Here is a 12,929-nt window from a genome sequence, read left to right as displayed (position 1 = left end):
CATTCTGAGGCCGTGAATGCGTGCAGCCTCGGCGTCCTTTCATCAAACCGTTCTTTTTTTATGGCAAAGGCAATGTTGGAACGAGTTCAGAGGAGGCCACAAAGATGGCCATTTTTGCGTGCTAACATCTTTCAGTTATAAATACCTATTATAAAACTGCCTCACAAATCCAAGGGAACAGAATGGGTCAGCTGGTATAGCAAGGAGGAATAGGGTTCCAACTTTCTATAACCTCCTGTGCTTGTTAGAAACTGGGTACCTGGAATTCTCCCTGGTTTTGCATGAGCAAATTAAAAATTAAAAAATGCCCTTTAAGATATGTATGAAAACACAAAATTCCAGAATTTCCATGGCAGTGACTCTTTTATGTTTTAAATTCCCACTGGCAAAGAGAATAAAACATTATTTCTGTTTTAGTTTTTTAAAAAAAATGTTAATAAGTGCTATGTAGACCTTTCACAGCGCTGTAACCTAAATATGTGTAAAATAACTTAGTGTGGCATAGACACTGGGACTCTGCAACCTTCTGTTGCTGCCCATTCAGAGTAACACCTCTGCAATCAGCAGCTCCAGAATGTTTTTCCTATAGTAACTGAATTGCTTTCAGGATAGTTAAAATGTCTGGTTCTATTACAAAGCATAACTTCAGATCTTAGCTCTAAGGTCTCTGCGTGACTGTAACATAAATGCCCAATCACATATATATTTTGTAATATCCAATGTGTGAAATTCAGACCTATGCTAAAACTCTACTCTGTTCAAGCATGACAGATATTTCAAGTGACAAGTAGTACTAAAATCTGCTTTTAGCAAAGTTAACAGAACCAAGGACAGCTTCATCATTCACTCAAATCTTGAAGACAGGAAACAAAAACTGTTCTGGGCTACTCCTGAAATTTTTTACAGCTTCAAAACTATACTCTTGTACACAAATTTATTTCACTGAAAGAAATGAGGTTTACCAAAGTCAGTGGTCTGCTGTGGCAACAATTACTCCTTTTAAATGGACACATTTGCATTGGATTAGCACTTATTAGAAGAGTTATTGTTTACCAGTGAGATCAGGGTGGTTGGATCTTATGGGCCTTCCGTGCTAGCTCACATAACTCAGGTATCAGTGGCGAATGACAAAGGTTAGCTCCTCTCAGACAGACAGGACAACTCTGCAGGAGCAAAGCTGTGTCCTGGACTGCATAAAATAGTTTCAGGTCGTATATAATTACAGATATCTGCGCCACGTGCATGGTATGTATCTGTTAAAAGGTACAAAGTCCCTTTAGTTTTGGGATGAGAACTGTCCTGTCAGACTTTTAGAAACGAGAATTCTGTTCACCAGGTGTTTCCCTATGAACTCAGCAGTGCAAATGAGAGAGTATTTTGTTCCTTTGATACAGATTTGGTTCCTTTGATATCCTGAGGCTCTCAGGATATTGTCTGCAAAGGGTTTATGTTTTATTAATTCTTTTTGTAACTGTCTGATAAGCAACAAAACGTCCACACGATCAAACTCTCAGAAGCCCAAAAAATCCTCTATAAGCAGAAAGAGGAACACAAGGCCGAAGAGAACCAGATTGTCAACAATGAAGATTGAGACTTACAGCAGGTCCAGTGGGGCCAGCGCTGCCATCACTTCCACGAGCACCCTGAGAGGAGAAAGCATGATAAATAAAGTTTGAAAAGAGGTTCAAAGATCAGAGAAAGTCACAGTAAATGGCTGGTCATGATGACAGACAGACAGGGAGCCACTTACAGCTGGTCCAGGGGCACCTACTCTTCCTCTCTCACCAGGGAGACCACGAGCACCCTAAAAGAAAAAATTAAATTCACTCATTTAGATCTATCACTGAACAAAGATATACAGATGTGGGGTTTTTCCTTTTGCTAAGTCTCTGTGTGAAGTGTGTTGCAGCCAGGCAATTCTGGTTTAAATACTCACTGTTACATTAGATATCTAGCTAGCTGGAGTGTCACTGATGACAAAAGTTAACCAGAATGCTGGCTGAACTCTATCTATCAGATTATCATTTTCCACAGAAGCAGTGAAAACTTACAGGTTGTCCTGGGGTTCCATTTTCGCCAGGGGCACCAGGTTCTCCCTATGAAGAAAAGAATTTGCATGTTTAAATTAATTAAACGATGTTTTGAACAGGTAGCACAACACCATCCAGAGAGATATGCAACTGCTGGATCCTCCTGTCTCTGTCTTCCGCAGCACTTGCACCACGGCATTAAAATAATAGCACACCAAGTCCTGAGGATGCAGAGACCGTGACTGTTCCTGCATTCGGTGGAACATGGTCAGCTGGAATCCTTAGAGGAGAGCCAGAGCAAGTCCCTTCCCTTACCCATCTCAGCTTTCTTTACCCCTTTTTAAATGCTAATATTTACACCGAAGATATAGGGCCTGGATAGTCAACTGCCAATTCAGATCAATCAGCAGCTGGTTTTTTTTAGCTAAAGCAGAAGCAGAATGATGCTTTCTTCCGCATTGGCCTAAGGTGACAAAGTTCCTGGCAAAAGGGTGGAAATAAAGATCTACCTCAGGTGTTTTTAACAGAAGACCAGTCATACTGAGACATGAGTGACACTCCTTAAAGCAGGACTGCTATCTCTTTAGTAACAGGTGCTCTCAACAAGCCTGCACTTGGTCTAGGCTGGTCTATAGTGGCAAGAGCACTTGTCCCACAGAGCACCTGTATCCTGAATATATCTGAAAGCACCTAGTCTTAAATGCTGCAAACAGCACAAGTTTTTGCCTTCATTCACTGCTTTCAGCACAGTTATGTCATATATATCATATACGAGTGACCTTGATCTGCTACTCTTGTGTTTTCTGGTCAGATTATCGTTACTACTAATAACTATTCTTTATTTAATTGCTTTATCTGCTTTTAATCTCCAAGGACTGGACAGACTCAGTATTTGCCTTCTCTTTACTGAACTTTTTCTGAAGGTTAAAAACTTGCAGCAATATTGGAGAACACTGTTACAATTAAGAACTCGATAAGCAAGTAGAGCTAAGTTCTTAGAAACAGGAGGGATAATTAGTATTTGAGCTTTTTGTTGTTATACTACAATTTGTGGAGTATAAATCTCCTTTGAATAAATCAGCAGCATTACAATTTCCTACAACCCAATACTGCAGTAGTGTGTTTTTAAGAACACTGCTACTATACACTGAGTTGGAATGGGAGAAGAAGAAACTAAGAGAGCAAGAGTTTGCCAGAAATATTTTTAAATATAGTCTAGAAATATCTTATAAGGATAGTGTTCAAATGTGCACTAATCTGAAAAGGTAAAAAGGAAGAAGACTGTGAAGATCTAACAGCCTTAACTCAAAAGAACATTGCATCTATGTATTTTTTTTAGCAGCAAGTCTAAACTAGAGCACATTTTGTAGAAAAAGGAGATGTTTTCATTTTAGTGTGCTTTAAAAAAAACCCCACCAAAATGTAAAAGGAAAATCAGAGATATCCAAATCAGTGTTAAGTGCTGCTGGACAGTCAATCATCAGGAGCCCAGTTCTGCAGCTCTTACTCATTGAAACAACCAACTTGACCGAGAGCTCAAGAATAATGCCCCAGGAATGATTTCTCATGTTCAGGTGCATGTATTTGTCCTACGTGGATCCACTGATTTCTAGATTATTGCAGCTGGGCAAGATTTAATGACAACATGGAAGACTGATTGAAGGGGACTTCCTATGTCTTTCGCCAGAAAGAGGGACAAATGCATCCTGCATTTTCAGATTTCATCTTTACCTTGGTGCCAGGAGTACCGGGTTGTCCCTTTTGACCATCCAGACCATTGTGTCCCTATATTAAGCAGAAAAATATATATTAATACATATTTTCCCACAAATGGCTATACAAACTCTTAGCCTTGCTAGGTAAATCCTTCTTTCCATATAAAATTATTTTCTAACATGAACTTATGACTTTTTCAAAAAAAATTAGTCTTTCTTATCAGGAGATATAGAAAACTTGAAAGAGGTTCATGCACTCTTAACTTGGAGGGGATTTCCAGGGGTTTTCAGTATGCTGAAACGTTGTCAGTCTTAACTACTTAGAGAAGAAGTTATGTATATACTCACCCTAATTCCCTTAAAGCCAGGCAGACCAGGAGTTCCAGGGAAACCACGAGCACCCTAAAAAACCACATAGTGCATGAATGGTTGTCTCTCACACTATATAATGCAGTTACAAAGAAAAGAAAAAGTCTTTCAGTAAAATTAATGAGTAGATTTGATCCTCAGGTGAGGAACACAGTCCATTACCTTCCAGGACCAGACTTGTTCCAAGACTAACAGTAATCAAACCGATTTTCCAGTTCTGAATCTCAGAAATTTCATGCATTAACATGTGAGCGCAGCTGTTTCAGCTTTCTGTGCCAAGGGGCCTGCTCACCTGCTCCTCACTGTCACTTCTCTTACTGATCCCACTAGTTTTACTGGGGCAGAGGGGAACACAAATCATAAATGTAACTATATGAAAAACCTGAAGCTAAGAACTGAAATTTGGTTAATCTGCATAGGGAATATTACCAGACTGTTAACGCTGTGCCATTCAGAAATGTTGTTAGGTGTCCCTGACAGGAGAACTGCTCAGTACTGCGTGCAGCAGATCACCACATACCTGAGGGCCAGCAACACCTCTCTCACCAGGTCTTCCAGGTTTGCCGGGGTGACCCTAAAACACGTAGTAAAAATGCACTGAGAAGGAAAGCTCCTAAACCATTAAAGAAAGAAAAATCATTGACAAAGTTTCTCTTTTTCAATAAATGCAGAGGGCTTTTTAGGTTTCAAGTTTTCTTCTCCCTGTGTTCAGGAGGCTAAATAATGTTTTTGGAGTGGTTTTGAAGTTACCCATTTTTCTGCACATTTCCCACATACAGGATCTCTTGTACCACAAAATAACTATTTCAGGGGTTTATTTATCCAATATTATAGAACAATGTAAAAATTCTGGCCAGTAGAATGCTTAGCTTAACAATACCCTAATGTCAGAGTTGAATGACAAAAGAGATGAGAAACATTTAATAACCACTTACGTCTTCACCAGCCTTTCCTGGAGGACCAGGAGGACCACGAGGACCGTGGGGACCCTGTTAAAAATACATTGAGGATTACTTAAAGCACTGTTCTTCAGATAAGTCTGGTTTCTCACTTGAGTTGGGGCATAGGTGGAGCCTATCTGACTTTGCACTTTATGATTCCAATCTGAACAAGTCTGAATCCCAGTGTTCAGCTCTGTTTCTGTACCAGGATCGAGCAGGAATATCCAATTCCAGCATTTGGGGATGTGCTTGTGAGTAGGAGGAATGGGCCCAAGCATTGCGACCCTACTTGGTGTCCTATTTCTAACGCCAAGTGTCTGAATGTGACACCTGTACTTACTGTTTGACCAGGTTCACCAGGCTCACCAGGAACGCCTTGAAAACCAGGAGGACCCTAGAAGAGGAGAGAGATTTTGTTAGTGTTTGAACAAGCCATTGGGTGATTTTACAGGTATGACGATGTTAATTAGTCGGTAGGAGAGATGAGACTGTACTTACAGGGGGTCCAGATGCTCCAGGTGGGCCTCTAGGTCCCATTAAACCCTAGGGAAGAAAAATCACAAAATCTTCAAAAAGAATCACCCTTATATACACTCATCCGTAACACCAGCTCCTGGTACTCCTGAAATACTGCATTACAGTTTTCAGCGTGCAATGCCCAAACCAAGTCAGAGGAAGAGATCTGCATGAATTTGCACATCTTCTAACAGTAAGGAGCCAGAGGAGAACCCAGTGAGGGGATCAGGAATGCACCATAACGGCTGGGAACCTTGGGATTAGGCTTCTGCATCTATTCCGCCTTGTTAGAAGTGCATGGGTTCATTCTTCGAGGGGCCTCTCCCTTCCTGCACATAACTTTCAGCGTTTAAAGACGAGAGTCACAACACATTAAGAAAGTTGTATTTGGGGGCTGTCAATTTTACAATGATTTTCAAGAGGAGACGTTGATGGTGAAAAAAAGTTTATTAAAACAGCAGCGAGGTAAGAGGGAAAATAAAGGTATATCAATGGAAGTATTACCATGAACCGGGAGGTCCATGCATAATTTTGGAAAGAAATCAAACTCATATATAAATTGTGTCTACACTGATTTCAAATAATGATCACCTTCCATTTAAGTATTTCATTATTTACTGGTTTTGATTAAATCCTTTTCATGTCACCTCCAAAATAAGTCATCAATATACTCTCCTAGTCTGAATTCAGAATTCACATAAATCTTGGGAAAAAAAAGGGTCAAAAATTACTTTTAAAAGGAAATTTCCATAGATTACTGCACTTCGTTAACAATTGTCTTAAGCGTTACTCAACAAGCAAATAACTTTGACTGAAATTTAATTTAGGTTTCTGTTGTCAAAACGAATGTTTTATGAGATGTTCAGCAGAAATCATCATGTTTTTAATTGATTTTAAAACTTTCTTAGGAATTCTTTTAGATTTTCTCATTACAAGAAAACCATGTGCCAACTTTTCAATGGCTTTATGTAGCTTTCCCATAAGACCGAATACTTTTTATTAAGGGGAATAAATGCATACCAAATACAAGCATTTACTTTTGGAAACCAAAGCAACATTGTGGCTATAAAAATATGCAGTAAATCTAGGAAAAATAACTGATTTTGGACAGTCTGAACCACGTGCTGCAAAAGTCCTGTGAATTTCTTTAAAAAATATATTCCATGATTGGTTTTCCCTTCTTTTCTATCTTCCCAGTCTCCCATTCCTCACAGTAGGTAGATGTTACTGCTGTTGCTGTCAGATGAACCCTAAATGACTCAAAAATTGGAACTCAGAAATTGCAACACCCTAAATCTTCATCTAAATTTTCTGATTTGTTTTCGGACACTGAGGGTGGAACTTGATTGCAGATATTCCTGTTTTCCTGTATTTGATACCTAAATGGATGCCAAAATATTTTCAGTGATTTGTTTAATGTTACTCTGTCTTCAAGAATTGAAGCAAGCCCTTGATCCAGAATAATTCTGGGCAACCTTCATGCTGGTGTTCACCCTTTGGATGCAGTGTGAGGTCAGTGTGTGATGAATTTAACCCTTATTCTGCCACCTATGTACACTGGAAACATCTGCTAACATCAGGAAGGGTTAGAAATTCCTGTGGAGAGGCAATAGACTCCTTAAATGACCATTTGGACATATCATACAGTGACCGATGCAGATTCCTCCTCAGAACAGCCATGTAGTAGCAAGTACTAATTCCACTGTTGAGAATCAACTGTGGTGGCCAATTTCCTACCAAACCTGTGCAATCCAAGGATATCAGAAGGGTTGTACAGCCGTGAGAGGAAAACAGTCACCACTGAGTTACTTTTTAGACCTACGTCTGCTTTGGAGGGCAACTTTACAGTTGATCTCATTCCCAAAACACAGTCTTTTGTCTCCATATAGGCAAATTAAGACTGCATCAAAGTACATATATTATCTGACATCAGATTATGGGACTCATTGATTCATGAAAGTGCAGTCAAGAGACAGTAGCACTACACACAAGTTGAATATGCAATCCCACACAGTGCTCAGACTATATTTCAAACACTTGACATTGTCCTACACGAAAGCATCTCTTTACAGGCTGACTCTATATACGATCAAAACACTAATTTTAACACTATGCTTCCAGTTAACACAGCTGGATTAGACTCAAGGGACAATGCTAAACATGTTATCTGTACAGGTTATGGAGTGCTAAATCATATACCTACCATGGGTCCTGGGCCAAAATCGGCTGCTTTAGATGGATCATATTGAGCAGCGAAGTTCTGTAGGTGATAGAAAGTAGGAAATTAAAATACTGTTTCCAGTACTGGTTTACTTCAGTATAATTTTACTTTTAAAGGTATTGATAATTATCATTCTACATCTAACTGTCACCTGACTTGCTGGATGATATGTTAAAGCAACACACATAAAGCTCAGTAAACATGGCCCTATTGTAAATACATCTCTATTCACTTGTTTCCAGAAAGACTCGATCCAGACAATGTCCTCAAAATATCTATGCATAGTGATAGCGAGGCATTGCAATAATGTGAACTGAACTCAGTGCTCATTTAAAATTGAAAACTTTCTTGAAACCCTCAAACCATTCTGCCTAATTTCCGGTGGAGGAAGTTAATGCATATTTTTTCACTGCATTGCTTAAGTAAAATGCATCTGCCAGCCCTGACTGACTCTTGGATGAGGCAGGCCCTTCATCTCCAAAAAGATCTGAGGGGCGTCCACCCTCACAAACACAGCACTGGATTTTTGATCTTTGATAAATATAACTTCTGTAGGCAAACATACATCTAGTTTTGCAAAGTACATTTCCTCTCTTCACTAAAATGGAAAAGAAGTTCTATGCTTGCTTGTTTTCTTTTATCAGCATATTGAAATAACAGAAATTAATGAAATCAGTTGGGGGTTTAGAGTAGGAAAACAAATTATTGTTACTCATACTGAAGGCACAAGAGTATTCCTTGGTGCAGGAGGATTTACTAAATATAACATTGTCTATGCTCCCTGTGAAAGCTTGTGTCAGGCAAAGCATTAAAGGCACATTCTGCAGAGAATGCCTGATGGACACTTCCGTAGAAAGTGCGTATATGACACAGTCCACTTAAGTTCTGCAGCATGGATAGAGACAGAAATGAAAATTTCTAAAGGAGAATATTTTAAAGGACTTCTCAGTGTGGGCTTTTAACTTAAAGGCAGTCTCCCTCTTCCTATTCCAACAGAGTTGCTGTCTCTTGAACCCAACCGCAAAGTGCCATCTCTTTTCCCCATCTGCTTAACAGCCTGGGTTTCATTTAGTTGATTCCTAACCCATACACATCATGACTGCACTGCAGTGGTAGTTAAGAGGGTTGGTTTGCTCCCGGGCATAAGTCCTTGTTGAATACAGCATCCAAATTTGCCAAGGGCAATATACATCCCAAGGAGAGTTTAACTGGAGCTGGGACCATCAATTTCTTGCAGATCACAAGAGAATGCTTCGTCTACTCTTCAATGCAACATCAGTGTTTTCTGGCAGATGCACAGGTAGTCTTAGTCACACAGCACAGATATCAGTTTCAGTAAGAGAAAGTTTGGATGCCTTACTCCGCCAAGGCCTGGAGGACCAGGGGGGCCTGGAGGACCTGGTGGACCATCTTCACCATCTCTGCCTGGTGGACCTGGTGGACCCTTGAGTCAAAAAGAGGATTACAAAGTGAACAGTAGAAGGCACTGAAGAAATCTCTGTAGTGACCAGGCACCTACAGCAGACACTCCAGCAGTGCTATATATGCCGTTTCAACGAACATCTAACTTCAGAAAATCAGCACAGCCTGAATTTACATTGCCTTTGCTATCAAAGAGCAAACTCCAAATTGGGAATTTTTGTTTTAAGTGACCAATTTTGGACCCATGAACCCCAAGAGACACATGTGGACCCACACAGCCTGTCAGATTCTGTTAGTGAAAGCCTAAAATTGGACCAGCTGAGGCAGAGGTCAGCTCTACCGATACGTAAGTCAATTCTTACTGGGGGCAGTAAGTCAAGCACCAGTTTTTAATCAGTCTGTACTATTTCCTGGTGTAACTGCAAATTCAGTGACAACACAACAGGGCTCTTTTTCAGATTTTTGACACTGTAACTCTGCTACCACTGTCAGAACTTCTTTTACAACAGCCTGAAATTACATGTGTTCAGTCCAGCAACATCTGCCCTTACATTCTTTCATTCTCAACGCATAAAGCTCGTCAAGTTTTGCCACCGTGGCAAGCGAGGTGAGGCATGTCATTTGGTCGGTATTTTGGATCCAGTTCAGTGCTAGATGAAATCCATAATGAAAGTCTCACGGATTTCTGAAGGAGCAGGACCAGGCTTGCTGCCTTCAGGACATGCATCTCATTTCATTAAAGGACATGCACCTCATTTCATTAAACAAATTTAGTTAGTGGCAGCCTAAAGCAAATATCCAACTGACCATACAGACACACTCTTCCTGAGAGCTCCCATTCTGTTTGTCAGCATACCACAATCCAAGAAATCTTCAAGAGCTACCTATCAGTACTATGGCATTTTCATTTTCAGAAGATACAAAAAGACATGATAACTACACAGTGCCCAGCTAAGGACAGGAATTTCTGGATATCACGCTATGAAAAGCGGCAACGATGCAGAAGCAAATCAGAAAAGCAGCAATTAAATTATTCAACTGTCCTTATTTATGGTTACTTTCAGAGCAGCCTTTAACAGCACAATATCCTCTTTGACTAACAGAAGGTAGATGACAAATGCCTCTCTGCCAAAAAAAGAGCTTTTTCAAGCCCTCTTTGGAGGCGCAGATAATGAACACTCCTCAAAGCCGGCTTTGTCTCTTTGGGTTTGATGCAGAGCACTAATCCATGTACCATATTGTTCAAAGACTACATCTCTATCTGTCAACTTTCCCTTCTGCATTTTCACGCACTATTTCCACTGCGAGCAATTAGAAAAAAGTTTTTCAAATGACGGCTCGGAGTGCTAGGCTGCCATCTGAACTCAACCGCATCTGCTCAAGACACAGTGACCATAATTAGGCTGGTGAGGTAGAATTTGATACAGAGGTAACTTGGTTTCTTTTTAACCAAATTGGACATGCAAGCTCCTACAGGTACATTCATTTAAGCTCACATCAACACCTAAACTTTTTTTTTTTCCTACTGGTCTTGCAACAACTTTTGGTCAACGATCACAAATGAATGAATGTCAATCTAATTCCTTACCCTTTCTCCCTGTGGCCCTTTGTCTCCTCTAGGGCCCTGGTGGAAGAAAGTAAAACTGAATGAGTTTCCACGGAAATCTTCCAGGACGATACAGCAAAAACAGGTACGTTAAAAATCATTAGTGTACATGCAGGTTCGATAGGTGTTTTCCACAGACAGCATATTCGTTCTCCACAACAAACCACTGGGAACAGATCAGTCACTGTCATTGCTACGGCAGTCAGAAGTCTCACTGCACATTCCACAGAAGTACTTTCAAAGTTGGTTTTAGTCTCAACTTAACAGCAGTGACTTTTAGAACTAAAATAGGATGTATTTAGCCTGTCAGACATGCAGGCATATTGCTGTCCTGTTCGATTCCTGTAAATCTCACCAAAGGAACTCCAGCTGAACAAGAATGCTGCTTCGATGCACTTTAGTTCTTGATGGGCTTAGTTTTGTTCTTGGGCAAAGCAGCTTAAATCCAGTATTTGAATTTACCCCAGTGTCAAGATGTGGCGCCCATTGTTTCCTCCTTTTTACTGCCTACTCCCCCCACTGCTACTGCTATTAGCAGGAAACATTGAAAATAATGAAGGTAGTCAGTGATCCTGTCATGCAATATTCAACAAAAGACCCGTCTGCCTAAGAATAACTGATAGTCACTTCCAGACAAGAAAGAGAAAAATGCTTACCTTCCGCCCTGCAGGTGCCTGGAAAAAATAAAGAAAGGAGTTAAAAAAGATACAATTTCTCTCAATATTTTAAACTAAAATAATATGCAAACTTAGCCTCATCTTCTTACATAACGACACTTTTGCAGCTCTGCGGGTTTAAATTGCTGTGAAAGCTAGGGTTTTGTTACACAGCAAAGAAACAGGTAACCACATTAGAAGATTCTGTTGAATACTGATGATTTTATCCTACTACAGCCTACAAAACTGGAATAAAAAAGCCACACCTGTGTTCTTTCATAATCCTTCTGTGCAATGAAATTTAGACTGTAAGACTGGCTTTAAGGTAGAGCCATCTCCAGTCCAAACTGCCAGGTATAATGTCCAAACACCACTGCTCCGTTACGTTCTCCTCACGGTCTGTACACCTATGAAGGCAGTCTCTTAAAAAGGCCGTCCCACTTCAGAAATCGGGGTGGGTACCTTTCCAGGCAGCCCCTTCAGGACTTAATGGGTATCTTTCCGTGACCATCTATCTTGGGAATTAACCTTAGTAAATAATTCTGCCACAAAAAAGAAGTCTAGTCTGTTAACTGAAGCTGAGCATTACGTATTAGATAAAAAAAAATAAAATTATACTGACCTGACTCACATCTGGAAAAAGACGGGAAAGGAAAAAAAAAAAAAAGAAAGATAATTAGAGTGTGGATTCAGTTGTTTTACATTTCAACATTTTTAAATCAAAATGCAATTTTGTTAGTTTTCTCCATGTGATTTTTTACTTTTCAGGTGATTATATTGAACTGTGAAGACTCACGGGTGAGGTCGGTATATATTCCATATCCAAACCAGACTCACTAATGAAATTAAAACAAGTAATGTGGCTGATGCAATAAAAAGGCAGCTCTCTATGCCTGCTCTAAATACGCTTAACGAGATATCCACGGAAAAAAACCCGCACACGTGTCCTGTCACATACGTGTGCAGGCAAGAGGTGAATATAGCCGGACCGGCTGGGCTTCACACGTGTGAAGACATTACATTGCAGGCGTGATCTCACACTTCAGTATCAACGGCACCATCTCACTTCCAGCGGGGAATGGTTCTCCCAGATGAATCATTTCCATCATTTCCTGGAAAATGTCCCAGCGTGTCACTGACCGGCGTGAAGCCGCTCAACAGCGCAGAGCCACCGGCTTCCTCTCTGTGCCTTCCTTACTGCTAAGTGTGCTCCTGCTCATTAGCTGCAGAGACTAATTGTCGGAAACCTGTTGGGGGAATTTCGGGCGAAACCGCGGCGAAACGGCCTCCCTTTGACCCACAGACACGACACCGCGACCTCGTTGCTCACTCGACGGTTCTTGGGTGGTTTTCCCACACACGCCAATGCCCGAACACGCTGCGTTCGGGCGATTCCCAGCAAAAACTGGTGACGACGCTGGAAACCCCCCGGCAGAGCTCAGCGTCCCAGCTC

General features: G+C 40.6%; 1 protein-coding gene across 1 annotated transcript in view; it reads right to left on the bottom strand.

The window, feature by feature from the left end:
- COL1A2 (collagen, type I, alpha 2) overlaps window positions 1-11,494 on the bottom strand; it is a gene marked incomplete at its 5' end in the record, with an annotated part of 36,843 nt that extends 25,349 nt beyond the window's left edge. Inside the window, 13 exons of the mRNA XM_009867524.1 lie at window positions 1,599-1,643; window positions 1,751-1,804; window positions 2,052-2,096; window positions 3,762-3,815; window positions 4,094-4,147; window positions 4,635-4,688; window positions 5,050-5,103; window positions 5,396-5,449; window positions 5,554-5,598; window positions 7,775-7,831; window positions 9,153-9,236; window positions 10,803-10,838; window positions 11,477-11,494. Of these exons, the coding sequence (XP_009865826.1) occupies window positions 1,599-1,643; window positions 1,751-1,804; window positions 2,052-2,096; window positions 3,762-3,815; window positions 4,094-4,147; window positions 4,635-4,688; window positions 5,050-5,103; window positions 5,396-5,449; window positions 5,554-5,598; window positions 7,775-7,831; window positions 9,153-9,236; window positions 10,803-10,838; window positions 11,477-11,494 (654 nt within the window). The remainder of the gene's footprint in view (window positions 1-1,598; window positions 1,644-1,750; window positions 1,805-2,051; window positions 2,097-3,761; window positions 3,816-4,093; window positions 4,148-4,634; window positions 4,689-5,049; window positions 5,104-5,395; window positions 5,450-5,553; window positions 5,599-7,774; window positions 7,832-9,152; window positions 9,237-10,802; window positions 10,839-11,476) is intronic.
- Window positions 11,495-12,929: the final 1,435 nt, after the last annotated feature.

This window comes from Apaloderma vittatum, unplaced genomic scaffold, assembly GCF_000703405.1.
Source record: "Apaloderma vittatum isolate BGI_N311 unplaced genomic scaffold, ASM70340v1 scaffold15334, whole genome shotgun sequence".
NCBI classification, from domain to species: domain Eukaryota; kingdom Metazoa; phylum Chordata; class Aves; order Trogoniformes; family Trogonidae; genus Apaloderma; species Apaloderma vittatum.
The sequence above is the reverse complement of the archived record's forward strand: the minus strand, read 5'-3'. Positions and strand labels throughout refer to the sequence as shown.